The sequence below is a fragment of the Sander lucioperca genome, chromosome 5 (assembly GCF_008315115.2).
Source record: "Sander lucioperca isolate FBNREF2018 chromosome 5, SLUC_FBN_1.2, whole genome shotgun sequence".
NCBI classification, from domain to species: Eukaryota; Metazoa; Chordata; class Actinopteri; order Perciformes; family Percidae; genus Sander; species Sander lucioperca.
The window spans coordinates 44454039-44470842 of record NC_050177.1 but is presented as its reverse complement, the minus strand read 5'-3'; the positions used below and the strand labels follow the sequence as shown (position 1 = coordinate 44470842).

The 16804-nt window shown below is 42.3% G+C and overlaps 1 protein-coding gene across 6 annotated transcripts in view; it reads left to right on the top strand.

The window, feature by feature from the left end:
• LOC116038902 (chloride channel protein 2-like) overlaps positions 1–16563 on the top strand; it is a 197285-nt gene extending 180722 nt beyond the window's left edge. For 4 of the 6 annotated variants that reach the window (XM_036001480.1, XM_036001478.1, XM_036001482.1 and 1 more), the window contains 3 exons: positions 295–399; positions 4931–5017; positions 12667–16563. In XM_036001480.1, coding sequence (XP_035857373.1) covers positions 295–399; positions 4931–5017; positions 12667–12861 — 387 coding nt within the window. In that variant the 3' untranslated portion in view covers positions 12862–16563. The remainder of the gene's footprint in view (positions 1–294; positions 400–4930; positions 5018–12666) is intronic. The other 2 variants (XR_004897418.1, XM_036001479.1) reach the window with 2 other exon arrangements.
• The last annotated feature ends 241 nt before the right edge of the window (positions 16564–16804 follow it).

Sequence of the window (16804 nt, the reverse complement as noted above, 5' to 3'; positions counted from 1 at the left end):
TGATTTGTCAGGAGGTGGTATGGGATTATTTGGTGCCTTTGCCTTCTGATTAGGGACTGACACCAGGCATAAAGACATCTTCTTTTAACAGCATCTATTGTGCACGCTGTCACTCCAGGTTTTATAGTCAGACAATCAAACAAATGTTTGATTTGCCAAAACAACAGGGTGTAACACTGGGGGTCAACCTTTTATTAAAGATTAAAGTCAAGTCAGTGTCATCTACCTCCCGCTATTCCTCAGTGATGTTTATCCCTCATCCCTAAACTCCCTCCTCCTCTGTGTGTTTTGCAGATTACAGAGTGGGAGGAGAAGCAGCTTGATGAGCAGGTCAATTTCAACAACTGCAAGATCGACCCCGCCCCATTCCAGCTGGTGGAGCGCACATCGCTGCATAAGGTCTGATTGTAAATACAGCTGTTGTTTAACCTGTGTGTGTGTGTGTGTGTGTGTGTGTGTGTGTGTGTGTGTGTGCGTGTGTGCGTGTGTGCGTGTGTGTCATACTGAAGCTGTCCTCGCTACTAGGTGTGTCTACAAGTGCAGCAGCACGTATTGGTAGATTTAGGAAAGCTATGTTTATTTTTATAGCACCTTTCAACAACAAGGCAATTCAAAGTGCTTTACATAAGATATTAAAGGCATTAAGACAAGATTTTAGAAAAACACATTGAAAATAGTGAAATATAATACAAACTATAAAAGAAAACCCAAATAAAACAGTAGAGTAAAAATCCAAGCGCCGTGCAGAATATGCATATGTGCTCCCAAATTTAATTGATTAGAAGGCAGTGGTTAACAGATTTTTTTGTTTTGTTTTGTTTTTAATATCTATTTTTATAAGTTTTTCAAACAAAGGAAAAAAACAATGACAAATACATTATTTTTTACTCAGATGTCTAATTACTGATTGTCACTAAGTAGACACCTACAGTATCCTTCAAATAGGATTTAGTGATCATGGTTATGCCCTGAAAGATCAAGTCAACAATTAAGGTATATTTTTATACAGTGGTCAAACAGCTAATTAACACACTTAAAAAAAGATAAACTGGACTGTGGAAGAGACCATGTCAAAATCCATCACTAAATTCTGGAACCCTAACCCAAATTAAAACAAATGGACAACCTGTTTTAGACCTTGGACATACAGTTTTCAAGAATTTATCACATGTCTGAAGGTAGGGAGACACCATAAAGTTCCTATTACACTAAAAATATTATGCCCAATACAGTAAGTATTGGTGTGATACCATCTTGATCCCCCAACACAAACAGAAGCATAACAGAATTGAACTGCCACCAGTTCAGATACTTTTGGTGATGCTGTGGTGTGATTGAAGCAGCCCAAAATAACACACACACACACACACACACACACACACACACACACACACACACACACACACATTTAAGCCATTTTTCCCCTACTGAGTGAAGGAGAGTAAAAGTGCAGTATACAGAAAGGAGCTGTAGCTTGTGTTGATTTAGTTTTCTTACTGCAGCACCCTGAAAGAGGCTCTGTCTCCAGCACACACAGGCTACATTTCAATGTTGAAACAATCACTTCCTACCAAGCACACACATATAAACACACACACTGACTCTTTCTGTGGTGTGGCAGTGCCTAATGTCCCCCATTTATAATGCTACCTTTTCTTTCTCTCTCTCTCTCTCTCTCTCTCTCTCTCTCTCTCTCTCTCTCCCCCTCCCCCCCCCATCCTTTGGGCTCTGTGTGAATACTCTTTAAACATTTAAGAGAGGGATCCTGCACCAATCCATCTCGCTCCCCTCCCTTCACTGCACACTGCCAAAAGCCAATACCACGCACAATCTCCTTCAGCATATTAAACACAGCCCGCCGCCACTTCTGCTGCTGTATGCATCGTGTGTGTGTGTGTGTGTGTGTGTGTGTGTGTGTGCATGAATTTGTTCTCTCTACATCTTGCCCTGCTCTCTTGCTCGGCCTCTCTTGATCTGGCTACCGTTTATCTCAAGCTGTTTACTGTTGTTGTGGTTTTGTGTTTGCGTGCGAGCACTTTTGTTATGGACAAATCAGTTTCTTTGATATTTACATCACAATATGTCTCTGCAATTACTGTGGTTTGGGTTTTGGCTCAGGGCTGCTGTTAGTCCATTTGAGATAGTGGCTAACAGGACATAAAGCAACCCACACTATCATTCCGTACATTTTCAGAAAAGAAGAGAACTCATGAAGCTATTGCATATATTATTTACAGGATAAATATCACAGTTAAAACAATTTAGCAACAACTTTCTCTCCTTTTATGTCTCTTTTTATCAACAATTTCCCAGACACCCTGGATAATAATGAAAACTCACTGTCAACAGTTGTCTGCATTAAAAGGTAGCTCCAGTAATAAATGTCCACATTGTGTTCTGTGGATTTTCCAGAGTGACCGCAACATTTCTTCAGGAAAGGATATACCCTTATTTGCTTTCTTGCTCAAAGTTAGATGAAAAGATTGCTACCACTCTCAAAAATTAAGCTGCAGCTTGTTAGCTTAGCTTAGCACAAAGACTGGAAACAGGGGGAAACAGCTAGCCTGGCTTTACCCAAAGGTAACAATATCTATTTATCAGCACCTCTAGAGTTCACAAATTAAACATACAATGTAATTTTCTGCCGCTAGGGGTCTCTCAATGTATGGTAATCACAGACTTTTAAGGATGTTGTGAAGTTGCGTGGAATTATGGGAGTTGTAGTTTTAATTGTTAAACACTATCGCTACCGATTAGAATGCATCTGTTCACGGACAAGTTTATCCATTCAAGTTTATTCACGTTACGTTTATTAACGTTTATTCATGTCATTCTAATAGAATAGCTGCAGTTTCCCCAACATAATTGCGTTTTTCTTGATTTGATTTGTATTGGTAGCTGACCAGTTAGCTAGTGAGCAAGCAAGCTAATATTAGCTAAAACGACAATATCACAATATATTTCACTCGTCAATGTCACCTTTTGGATGTTTTAAACACCGGGGTGAAAGGGGTTTGTTGTAATGTTACGCAACGATGCTGAGAGACAGGTGTGGGTGGGGATGGCTGGGGGAGTCTCCGGTTTGGCGTCCAATGGCCATGTTGTGCAGCAGCAGAAGATCTCCCAGCTGCCCTGAATTATCTCCCCTTCACCGGATGCGTTAAAAAAGTTGAACTCGTACGACAGGCAACGGACGGTTCCTATCCAACAATCCGCAACAGACATCGAACTATTGACATTATACCGCTATAGCACATTTAACCGACCTGACATATCAACATCCTGGGCAACTTTTCTCCACGCAGCAGCCTTTCTGTTTATATCTCTATAGCCCTTAGATGAGCGGTCATAGAGAATTGGACATCCGGACACTGACAGTCGTTCTAGTCTCGCCGGCATTTTTTTTCTACTTGCTTCCGATGCTTTCAACGGTGTAGTACGACGTCCACTGGGGGCACATTACGGAGCTGATTTCAAGTGCCAGTGTGAAGGCGGCGTAACGGAGACGTATCCTTACGGAAGGCCGCTGTTCTGACTCGGGTGCCTGGGTCTGATATGGTCTGTTTCCCAACGGTTCATTAAACTGCTGTTAGCATTGTAAGCACCCGGCGCTGGAATTAAAGGAGAATTCCGGTCGATTTCAACACGTAGCTATATTGTTTGTCACATAGTGCTGTCAGTAGCGAGAAAAACGAAAATAATCGGTGTTGGCTACACAAAGTTATGCTACTGCTAGCTTTCGCACCCAGGCAGCTGAAATGGGGCAGGTTTTAAACGTGCTTTTAGCCTTTTAAGATGTTCGAGATGTCATTGGAAGTGCCTTGCCATGTGAACTGATTCCTTCCGAGTGAACACAGTGAATATGGCTGCAGTAGATGTGAAAGAAATGCATCAAAGTTGTGCTAATTCATACCTCTGTTTAGTTCCGATGTTGAGACGGCAGTAAGACGAGTGCTTAGGTACCATCTACAAACTACAACACCGAAAAGAGATACAACAAAAATATTTATTAATTTAATGATTAAATAAGGTAGTGTCTCCAAACTTACATCAATTGTAACTTGTCACCTGCTAGTTGTACTACAGCACTTACTTTAAAAAAATAAGGAAATGCCTATTTTAGAAAATATTTTTGCATCGCTTTTCGGTGTTGTAGTTTGTAGACGGTCCCTAAGCACTCGTCTTGCCGTCTTACCACTACTGACAGCACTACGTGACAACAAACAACATAGCTACGTGTTGAAATTGAATTCTCCTTTAAGTGCTGACCAGGTTTGGATTGCTGTAATTATAATGGCTGGCTGCTAGCTGGCTCGGGGCTAACGTTGTTAGTAGAGACTCAAGTCTGCCATACACATCCCTGCTGAACCAGTCATTAAAGTGATTATTAATAATCTTAAAAAATAAATAAAAAAAACTCGTCATAAGCATTATCAAGCAAAATCGTGTCTCAATGTATTATCGTGTCTCAATATGTATTATTAATGATATTGTGGACATTATTGTAATTGGTATTATCACAGTATCCACCAAACTTTCCTGAAATATTACTATTAGAGTTAAAATACAGAAATTGCTATCAGCATTGTTAGCATCAGTATGTTTCAACTCCAGCATAAACTAAAACCAGTATATGCAGGTTTTCAACAATTCAGTGGTAGTTTGTTTTCTGTTTTAAAATAAGCAACATGAACACTCTGATTGTCCCTGTATCACATTTTCCAAAGTGATCGTATCCGATTTAACTGAATGAATCTATTGTGAATTGACTTGTCAGTGTTGGATAATTGAAGTCAGTGGTGCATTTCCCTAACAGAGCATCATTTTCTATTTATAATTAAGTAGGAACCCAGCACAGTGTTGTCTCTGGTTTGTACTGTTTTTAACGTTTCACTGATTGTTCCCAACCACCTCTGCTCTTTTTCTGCAGACCCACACCATTTTCTCCCTGCTGGGCCTCGACCATGCCTTTGTCACCAGCATTGGACGCCTCATCGGGGTGGTTTCCCTTAAAGAGGTAAGAATCTTGTCACAGGTCATTTTGGGGTGTTTGACTTTTTGGTGGATTTGGTGGTTTTACATAATTATTGTGCATATTATATCAGTCTCAGTATATAAGTCAGTGTTGGTTGGTTTCATACCTCTTGAATCTAAACTCACAATCCATCGATCCATTACGATAACCTTCAATACCTAGTCTCATCTCATGTAAAAAGTTGTGACTGTCATCATTTACACAGGCAGCATATTTACTGCTTTCATGATTGTAAAATCACTGTCAATATCATCAGTAGTGCTGTCACTGTGCTGTACACACACACACACACACACACACACACACACACACACACGTACACAAAGACATTTCAGTCAACATTAAGGATTCCTCCTTCCTCTGCGTGTTATGTACTGTGACAGACATATGACTGCTTAATATTGCTGTCTCTATCTATTGTCTCTCTATCTGTTCTCTGTCCCCCTCCCTCTGTCTATATCTCCTGCCTCACAAACAACTGAAAATCCCTCGCTCTTTGTGAATTGGCTAGGAAATGGTGGATTGTTGCTAAGTGCAGTGCTGCTTGTCTGTCCCTGACATTTAGGCTTTTTTGTTCTGCGTTCCACAAGCAGACAAAAACAGATAAAGCCCAGCCTCTCCCAGTCTGCCTGTCACACAGACACGCTGTTATATCAGAGCTTTGCTGGTCCATGTGGAAGAGAAGAATCACAGGGATGTGTCTGTAATTATAGTCCATTATTTCCATCCTACAGCATGCAGAACTCAGTAATAGACTCGCAAGAGATGGGAAGAAAGAGACTGTAGAGAATCACAGCAAACTTTCTCACAGATCCAATATGTTGATTAGAATGAATTGGATCTGGAAACTTCCAAGAAGGTATTTTTAATTATCAAACATAAGAATAAAGTGTCACCATTTCTTTTAGTCTGTAGATCCTATATCCAACATGTAAAAAGTAAAAAACAAATATAATGCGAGAGGATTCTGTTTTTACTTGTGAGTTTCTATTTGTATTAACATTTCCCAAAATCAGCAGTATGTACAGTAGCAGCAGCAGGTCTCACCTTATGAGTTGACCTTTTGTGATCTACTTTCACTTCTGCCATGTGTAGGTGGCAAGGAGAGCTGCAGAGTTTAATAAATGTGCAGTAATTTCCTCTTCTTCCTTCTCCTCTGCTTATTCTGTGAAATGTTTCAGCAAACAGCAGCATAGGTCAAAGTCACTCTGACCTCACTTTCCAGTGCACATTACCCTCTGCCCATGATCTTTCTCTCCATTACATTTTGAAAAAGAGGTTCCTGTGCAAAATAGAAAATGGTTTGTGTGACTGTGCATCATATTGTAAACCACCTATCTTTCACTGTAGAGCAAGGCCAGCACAGTGTCAGGGTTAGCAGTTATATTTCCACTGGGGCCACCCCTGCCAAAACTGTATGCAGCACAGCATAATAAGGCACTGAGAATAAAATGAAAGTTACTAATGTAACTACGGTTCTATGGTCCCTAATGACTGCCAGAGGCAGTGCTTATAGGGGTGATAAAATGATTATATAGGGTATTTCACACTGTTCCTTAAGGTCTCTTAATAGGGTATTTAACACTGATTTGGCTGAAAATGTCCCGGTTGCTATTTTATGGGCCCTTATGCATCCCTGTGTTTTGGTCCTATTTGGAACGAGAGCTTTTCTTCCAAATATGGTATGCTCATGAATATTTAGATGAGCTGCGCGCTGATTGGTTGAGCGAACCACATACACATACATTGGAGACGAGACAGCAGGTCTCATATTTCAGACACTGCAATGTGTCATTACTAAATTCACTTCTGAGACTTTTTTATGCGAGAAATCAACTATATAAAGCTCAAATATGGGCCGTTTTACGAAAATTGATGGTTAATTGCAAATTTGGTAAGACGTGTCGGACTTCATGAGCTCCACACAGTCTGACGAGACAGCTTTCTGGGTTACTGGACTACCGGGGCTCCGCGGAGCTGGCCGGCTGAATTTCAGATGTCTCGTTCATTCATCAGGAGGAGGCAACACTGTCCAATTTCAATTTAATGCATTTTTGTGAATGTGAGGGGTTTCGTTAGCTGCTAGTGTCCCTTCACTCCTATGGGTAAAGATCGTGGCTAGCTAGCTAGCTACATTTTCGGCATAACTATAGTATATTTACACTTTGAATTTCATCACGGCATGTATATCACAGCTACCCTTAGGTCTTACAAAGCTTAGCTAACACTTTGTACGATTTCAATTTAATGCATTTTTGTGAATTTCAGATGTCTCGTTAGGAGGAGGCAAGCTAGCTCTCATTGATAAGCGCTCCATCCAGCTCACTTGCGGATAAGAGGCGTTTATTTCCCCGATCGTTTGTTTAAATAACTCAACACACATATCCATTATAAGATCAGCTGGAACCTGTGGTAAGAGATTGCGGGCGTAACAAGCTCGCTGTCCGCGCTCTCACTCTCACACACCGGCCATTTAGCAGGAAGAGGGGAGAGAGAGCAGAGAGCTGCAGGTCCTGGAGCTCCGTCAGGGCCTCGCCATTTGGTAGTCCAGTAACCCAGAAATGGTGACTTTGCAGGGGTATGGAGCGCGGGCTGCCAGCCGTGATGGAGATCCATCTAGCTCACAGCGGGCCGGGGTCTGTGAAGGATAACATGCCGGGCGGCGAGGCAGCACCGGCCGCTGTCACGTTAGCCTGCTGAACTCCGACACACAGTCGGACAAAATTTGAAGTTAGCCATCAATTTTCGTAAAACAGCACATATTTGACCTCTACATAGTTGATTTATCGCATAAAAAAGTCTCAGAAGTGAATTTAGTAATTAAATAGCAGACGAACAATGTATACAATTTTTGAGCTCTGCGTGACCTAGATTCAGAAGACTAAGCTGACCTGAGGTCAGTGGTGTAGCCTATGTAAATGTTGGGGCGTGACAAAGACTAGAGACTAGAGCCAAATAAGGTAGCAGTTGAGAAGTTGACGTAAACTTTTAGCTTTGTTGAGATTCGCCCGTTTTCAGCAGCAGTTTCAAATTGTGAGATTTGCAGAGGAAAGAGGTGTCAATGGGATTTTGAGGTTCTATGTATGTCCTATTTACCCTTCAAACTGTAGTTTTTCAACTATGACGAGGTAAATCGTTTTTGCATTCTATCACCCCTTTAAAGCACTGAATGTTCCCTTTGCACATGTGCAGTTTGAGTATGTATACCAACAATGTCACTTGTGACCCCTGGATGACCCTGGAGAGACTATATCTTCCGGTGTCATCAGTGGATCTGTTCCTATGGAATCTTCTCGCGGGATCACGATGATTCTGCGGTCATTCGGGATAGTTACTTTCGTAACTATTTCATCTCTGCTGACCGCCAGAGGCAGTGCTTAAAGGAACACGCCGACTTATTGGGACTTTAGCTTATTCACCGTAACCCCCAGAGTAAGACAAGTCGATACATACCCTTCTCGTGTCCGTGCGTGTTGTAACACTGTCTGATGGTTGCACCAGTGGCTTAGCCTAGCACAGAACCTGCAGGTAACTGGTTCCAACTAGCCTACTGCTCCGAATAAGTGACAAAATAACGCCAACGTGTTCCTATTTACATGTTGTGATTTGTAGAGTCACAGCGTGTACAAAAAACAACGTAACATGAGACACAGCCATCTTCTAACCGTAAACAAATCTGGAACTATATTCTCAGAAAGGCTTGCTGCAAAGCAAATCACTCCGCCCAAGTAGCAGAAGTAGCAGAGCTTCGCCTTTCTGAGAATATAGTTATAGCTCAGAAGGGGAACCCCACATCCTGCACAGAAATGTGGATCATCCATTAAGACAATGTATGAACGCAAGCTGAAGGGTGGGGGTGCAAACGACAGCCTGTACAGCAAAGGGTAGCATCGGCAAGAAAAGAACAGCTAGTCAGCCTGCTGCCAACTAAACTATGGCTCAGCACTGTGAGCTCAGGGAAGAGGGCACGTACACCATTTAACCCAACAGAGGTTGCGCAAATGGGACGCTGTGAAAACAAAAATAAGTAGTGACAACTAGGGGTGGAACAGTACATGTATTCGTATTGAACCGAAACGGTACGGGCGTCTCGGTTCGGTACATGAATTTACATGGAGAATACATGGTATAAAAATAAATAAAACTTGCGTGCAAATGAATTAATGTGATGTGGAACTACTGTTATACGCGTTTCTTAGGGACACCTTATCTTTAGCCCCGCCTTAGCTCTGAAGCTCCCAAGCTCCGCCTACATCATGTCGAGTCGGTCCCTTCTTATATAGCCTAGCCTACTGTCTATGGTCGGTCCAGTGAGTCCACCGAAGCAAACTAGTCCCTTCCATATACAACCAAACACGGATGTAGCTACTGTAGCTGTATCCCTTCTTGCCTCTACCACAAATGGCTTCCAGGCCCATTTGCTTCGCTGTTTGCTCCGCTGTTTGCTCCGCTGTTAGCTCCGCCGTTAGCTGTTAGCTCCACTGTTAGCTTTTAACTCCGTCGTTAGCTGTTAGCTCCGCCGTTAGCTTCGCTGTTTGCTGCTAGCTCCGCTGTTAGCGTGTGAAGCTAACGCCACAATTCGCCAACTGCTCTGTGTAACCGAAGCTGCTCTTTTAACACCCCTGCTCTGTGCATTCACATATGAGAGCAGCGCTTGTCTCCCATATCACACTAGCCTACTAGCTGATTGTCTTATTTTGTTTACAAGTTCCAGATGGAGTCTGGAGATGATGTGGGGTAGCCTACTTATTGTTTACTGTTTACATCTTACTTTATGCTCAGGGGAGAGACTGGATGACACTAGGTGGTACAGTCTGAGACATGCACAATAAAAAAAATTGCCTTCTGCATTTTTGTTATGCTTTTCCCTCCATTGTACCGAACCAAACCGTGATGTCTGAACCGAGGTATGAACCGAACCGTGACTTCAGTGTACCATTCCACCCCTAGTGACAACTAACGAGCGGGAGGCACAGACGCCGCCTTCACCGTCAATGGTTGCTAAACCACTGAAAAAAGATAGCTTCGGCGAAAACACAGCCATGAAGTTAATATACAGCAATGAAAAAACACCTTAATACAGAGAGCGGGTGGCGCAGACGCCGCCTTCACCATCAGGGGTTGCACACCACTGTAAAAAGTTAGCTTTGACGAAAACACAGCCACTAACTAAAGAAAAAACACAACTTAATACCGAGAGTAGGAAACGAAAAAACACCGCTGAGGGTTGCAAACTGCTATACAAAGTTAGCTTCAGTGAAACAGAGCCATTGATGCAAAAGAAATGCAAATGAAAGAAAAAACAACTCAATAGTGAGAGGGAAATGCAGACACTGCCTTCACGTCAAGGGTTTTAAACGCTGTAACAAGTTAGCTTTGGCTGACACTAACAATGTAAATCACATACCTTTCACCCAGAAAGTAAACACCCTACGGGTAAGCCGTCGCAGCCCTTGGAGGACGAACAAATTGTTGCTGCTCTGACCAACACGGTCACAAGGACTCCAGTGACGGCAATGTAGAAAACGTTTAAGTTCAAGGCTTTAGCCAATGTTAAGTAAATTGTGCAACTGCACGCAAGAAGAAAAAAGGAACAGATCCCCTTATGCAGGGCATGAAGTTAACTTTTTTGACCACCAGCCACTGTGGCAAGATCCAGGGTACAAGCGGCCGAAATGGGTTTCCTCAGGAGGGTGGCTGGCGTCTCCCTTAGAGATAGGGTGAGAAGCTCAGTCATCCGTGAGGAGCTCGGAGTAGAGCCGCTGCTCCTTCGCGTCGAAAGGAGCCAGTTGAGGTGGTTCGGGCATCTGGTAAGGATGCCCCCTGGGCGCCTCCCTAGGGAGGTGTTCCAGGCACGTCCAGCTGGGAGGAGGCCTCGGGGAAGACCCAGGACTAGGTGGAGGGATTATATCTCCAACCTGGCATGGGAACGCCTCGGGATCCCCCAGTCGGAGCTGGTTAATGTGGCTCGGGAAAGGGAAGTTTGGGGTCCCCTGCTGGAGCTGCTACCCCCGCGACCCGATACCGGATAAGCGGACGAAGATGATGATGATGATGATGATGATGATGAGCCACTGTGGCAGGTGGATTTTTAAATCCACTTGCCACAGGGACTTTTTACCAGCCAGTTTTCTTCTTTTGCGTCATAAAGGTGAAAAACAGGAATTGCTGTGTCTCTATGATCCTATCCTGTCCTATTGATGGTAGCCTACTCGTGGACATTGCGCCGTCATCACATGCTGTAGTAGGGGGGCCCGCCTTGATAATCCTGCATAGGGGCCCGGTGTTGGCTCGTTACGCCACTGCATATAAGAGATAAGATGACTGACAAAATCAGGAGTAGCCTACGCGCACCACAACAACAACAAAACACTGGTGAATGCGCACCATAACACATGAATTTTTTTTGTATAGTTCTTAAAAATAAAAAAATAAATAAAAAGGAAACTTGTTTTGGGGAGAATAATACTTATTACTATTAATGAATTACTCTGGCCTGAGATTTCCTAGGAACCTTACCAAAAAGGCTCAGGATGCTGCAAATGTTGGTAAAATATGAAAAAGGCTGGTGGATTTAAGACACAAAATAATAATTTATTGAATGAATCAAATATGAACATGTCTGTTATTGTCAGTGGCTTGTTGATCTTTACATTGTTAGTTAATTTCCTATCCTAGCCTGGGACACACATTCATACGGTTTAATAAAGTACTTATTGGACTTCAACTTATCATTGCACTTACAATAACGAGCGTAGCTGTCCTCAATTTAGGTCATCCTGTACATCTCATCTGCATTTTTTCCTGCATCCACCGTGTGCGTTTGTGTGTGATTGTGTGTGTGTGTGTGTGTGTGTGTGTGTGTTTGTGTGTGATTGTGTGTGCGCGTCAGTCGCGGGGGAAACGGAGCAGCCGTTTAGAGTGAAAAAACGTTACAGCGTAGATTGATGTTAAAATGTATACAGGTAGGCAGGATGGTCTGAAATGTTTTGCACGGTCTTTCACTGTATGTTTTGTTGGTAAATGTGAGATGTCCGAGTCACACACACGTCTCGTCTTCATATCAGAAACTAGGAAATAAATTTTACCCATTCTCACTCCCGCTTGGTCAGTGGCTGCATGTGGGACTGCTGGGATTGTGTGAGTAATGAAAATGCGATAGGGGGCCCTGGCTGTCAATCAGTGTCTTCCAGTGATGCAGGCCCCTGATTGGACCAGGCCCGTAAGCAACCGTGTACCCTGCTTACCGATAGTTATGCGTCTGAATCACTCAATTCTCATTGGCTACCCGCCAATGTGGCAGGTAGATTGACAGTGTTACCCGCCAATTGCAAAATTCACCCGCATTTGGCGGGTGGTCGGGTGTTAATTCCATGCCCTGCCCTTATGGCATATAGATATAGATATAGTCTCTCCCAGGTCATCCAGGGGGTCACAAGTGACATTGTTGGTATATATACTCAAACTGCGCATGCACAAAGGGAATATACAGTGCTTTAAGGACCTCCTCTGGCGGTCAGCAGGGATGAAATAGAACCATGTACCAGATAAAATTGGCAGTTGTACATATAGTGCATAGACTTGAACTCTTTTTGCCTTCCTCAGTAACTGTCTTGTCTTTCTCCATCCAGCTACGCAAGGCCATTGAGGGCTCTGTGACAGTGAAGGGTGCAAAGGTGCGTCCTCCTCTGGCCAGCTTCCGGGACAGCGGTACTAGCAGCAGCGAGAATGAAGCCACCGAGCTCCACAAGCTGTGGGATCGCCACAAGAGCATGCCGCTGCCCCGCGAGCACACCCCCTCCGAATCCGACGAGAAATCCCAGTGAGGGAAAGTAGAGGAGGAGGAGGAAGACGAAGAGCAGGTAGAGGAGGAGAAGGCATTGAGATCTTTAATCTCACAAAGCCACAAAAATGCAAAAATCCTCAGGGCTTAGGATCAATATTTAATTATGGAAAGGGTCTTACTGCTAGCCTCTTCATAACTCCTCATTTCTCTCCTCATCTACGCCTTTTTCTCTCCACCATCCACTTTGCTTCATGGACTCACCAGTGCTCACTCCAGGAGTCATGCACTGACCAAGCCAGACACTCCACGGGAGAGAGGAAATCAACTCAACCTGTGCCAATCTCTCCATTTACCTTCGGGAACCCACAGCAGAGTGAATGTGGATAGGGGTTGGGGGACTCATGTTGGTTGATTCCAACAAGGTACTGGGAATAAGTTGATCTTTAAAAAGGGATTTTTTTTTAGCAGACTTTGTTTAGCTTGTGAATCTTTAGAATTGAGTTCAAAGTTTGGACCTGCAAAGGTTTTCTTTTGAACAAGTCTTCCACTTGAGTAGAGAAATTCAGCAATGATGACAAGGAAGAATAATGTGTGTGTGTACTGTACTTTAAGTGTGAGTGTATGAAATAAGAAAATATGAGTGTGCATGAAGAGGGAGGTAGCAAACGACTATTTCTTATAGAATTTTTTTATTGCCTTTAGAACACATTTATTCTTTGTTTTCCAGCTTGATTAATATAATTTCTGACTGATCAGGTGGTCTGGGTTTAACTGGAATTTGCCATGGAACTATTTTTTTGTAAATTACTCTACAGTTTGTCCCATTGACAAGCACTGGACTAAGGGGACTAGTGTTTTAGTCTGCTGTTTCTTCTTGTTTCCATTTTACCTCTTTTCCTTTTTCTTCTCATCTCTTCACTGCAAGTCTTAATGGTCAGGTTGAGAGTACAGTCTATGCAAGCAGACATGCCTGTTGGGAGTGGCGGAAGCACCTGTTGCCCATTTCATAATGTACACTTTTCATACTGTAGCTACGGCCTTACATTACAAAGACACATAGAAACGCACAAAAAAGATTGCGGTGATGCACTCTGAGAGACGTGGTTTTCTGTTTATCTAAATATAGCTCTTAATAACCGTTCCAGAGAAGGTTGGGGCGGATGGAGAGGGCAGGAAACGAGGGAACAGGGAGCAAATGGATGGCTGAAAGAATGAAGACATCATTACCTAACCAGCTGCTCTGGGCCCTCTCATCAATCTGCCTTTGATCGCCGTGTTAGCTAACCTCCATTACTATCAGAGACACAGACGCGCCACCCCCCCACGCACCAGCTATATGATGTAATGGTACAGGGCTCAGACAGACACTGCTCTCAACATATACAGCAGCAGATGGCAATATGTGAGCAGAATCAGCTTGATTAATGCAGAAAAATAGCAATTGAAGCATGATCCAGTGAGATTAAAATCACTAAGAGAAATCCATAACTGACCAATAGTGAGTTGTTTAACCATTTAAAATGTATCTCGTTTACTACTATAAGTCCAAATCGTGACAAAATTATCGCTCCAGCTACTAGCCCAACGTAGATGACTGATTGAATCTGGAACTTGAGCCATGAATGATTAATGGCAGCATGGTTTCTGATTCAGCAAGCAGTCTGATATGACAGATCATGTATAAGTACAGTGTATTTAATAATTCATGTCTGCCATAATGCTTGAGGCTTGTCAGTGCACTCTCTGCTCCTTGACAGAAAAACATTGATTTGCTTTTTGCTTTTCCTCCACCCCTTCATCTTTTCCACTACTGACCCCAGATACGTCCTTTAAGAAACACTCCTTTTCTTTAGTTTTTATCTTTAATGTATTTTTTGGACTAGGCAAGGATATCCACTACTACCTACAGAATCTGCTCTACTGTTTGGATGCCTCATACCCAACTTCATTGTGGTTTTTAGCATTTGACGTATTAGGTGGATTTTATTTTTGGTGGTGTCTTGCTGCGCACCACTGAGTAAAGTAAAATACACACAGTAAAACAGCACGGCTTGGCATGACAGAACGCATGTGATATTTGTTTTAGAACTCAAATGTACCAAAAACAAAAGCTTGATGGAAATGAATATGGGACTAGTGAATTATGTTGTGTCTTGGTATGTTTGCCATCTTGTGCCTGTATGTTATGTGTCTTTACAGTATCTTATTTTATACGTATTGAGTCAGATTATTTCACTTTGATAGGCATGTTCCATTCACCCATTGAGCTTTATTTATCGCTGATTTTAAACTGGGGATGATCTCTTTGCAAACTTATATTTACAGATTAATATATTTAACATCATTCCTGTAATTTAAAATCTTTAATAAAAATGTAATGTCTTAACCAATCTTAAATCTTTGACTAATCTCTATTTGAAAGAGATTTGGGGTTCTTGTTTTATATTGTTTTATTCTCACATTTGACTGATGTTTTCACAAAGAGATTGATTTTAATGCTGTCCTTTATGGGTTTCTTATCTGTTGACATGCTGTCTGTAACATTTCTACTAAGACATGTATTTTTAAAGTACAAATAACACTAAAGGGGTGAAGGCTTGCAATGGCTGCCGGATAGAGAAAAAAATGTTATTGTGAAGCCAAGGGAAGTTAATGTTGAAGGGACCTGCATGTGGTCTGTTGGTGACATGTTCATTCCACAAGTGCCTGCATCGACTCCTCTTCTTTATCAACAGGAATAAGCAATCCCCTAATGTTTGGGTCTGGTTTTCTAGTCATAGGCAGGTAGACAAGGCACTTTTCACACACAAATATGTAAGCAGGGTGGATGATGTGTCAGTGGGGTGTGCAAATGTCACCGTGGCAACCTGTTGTTGTCGTCAGTGCCCCCCCACATCTGTTACCCCTGAGACTGACAGAGATCCACTAGTCTGATTTGGTTCTGTTCATTTATTTGCGCTTTTCATCGATTTTCATTATTCTGCCTTCTGCCAGAGCTTTCCCCTCTGCAAATATTTCAAAATCTTTCATCTCATTTGCTACCAGACACATATAGACCCAGGTAGATGCATATTTATTAGTCTGTATTAATCAAAGTAGAAGTTGTAAAAAAAAATTGTTTTTCATTCTTTTTATGGATGATCTTGTAGGTAGTCAATTTGTGCAATAACTGTTGTTCTTCTCATTTTGTAATCCAGTTTTAATTGATGACATGAAAGCAAGATAACCTTATTTTTGTAAAGAAACCTGAAAAGTGTAAAAAGATGTATGTATATGAGGAGAACTGATGCTCACATAGGAGCTTGTGAGTGGTGAAGTGATATTTGAATGATGGTTTAAGGGGGAAAGTTTCCCAAAAGCCTAAATAAAAGCTGTCAGAATCTCACTAGAATCAGCATTAAGATATTTAAGTACAGCCTTTGTTCAAGAAGAGAAGTGGCTTAGATTCTTTATTTCGGCTTTTGGAAACCTTCCCCGTCTCATCTTAAAAGGCTCTGTGGTGAATCTGCTGCATGAACTGTAGCTGGCGCCCCCCCCCCCCCCCACCACCACCATGTTGAGGGTTATCTTGTATGCACTCCATGGGCTTAGGGAATGTACATTGTACTGGAGGTCCTCCACTACAGCAAACCCCAAGGGCCAAACCAGACGGAGCTAAACAAAATCCAGAGCTATTTTTCACACCGAAAAATGAAACATTGTTTTGTATATCAGGGATGAATAAATGAGATTTTAACAATTATTTTGTTGAAGATTTTTTCTGTTTTATATCTCCTGATATTCTGCAGCTGCCTGTCCTCTTTTTCCATTCAGTAACAGCTGGAAAGCACCTGGAGTGTTGTTTTTGTGTTCCGATGATAATCCCAGTGGGGAAGCAAACACTGTAATGCCACAATAATGTTCAAATTAGTTATTTTTGTCCCAAATCTTTTTAGAGCACAGGGATTTAAAGGCTGTATACAATATGTGTTCCTGACCATGCA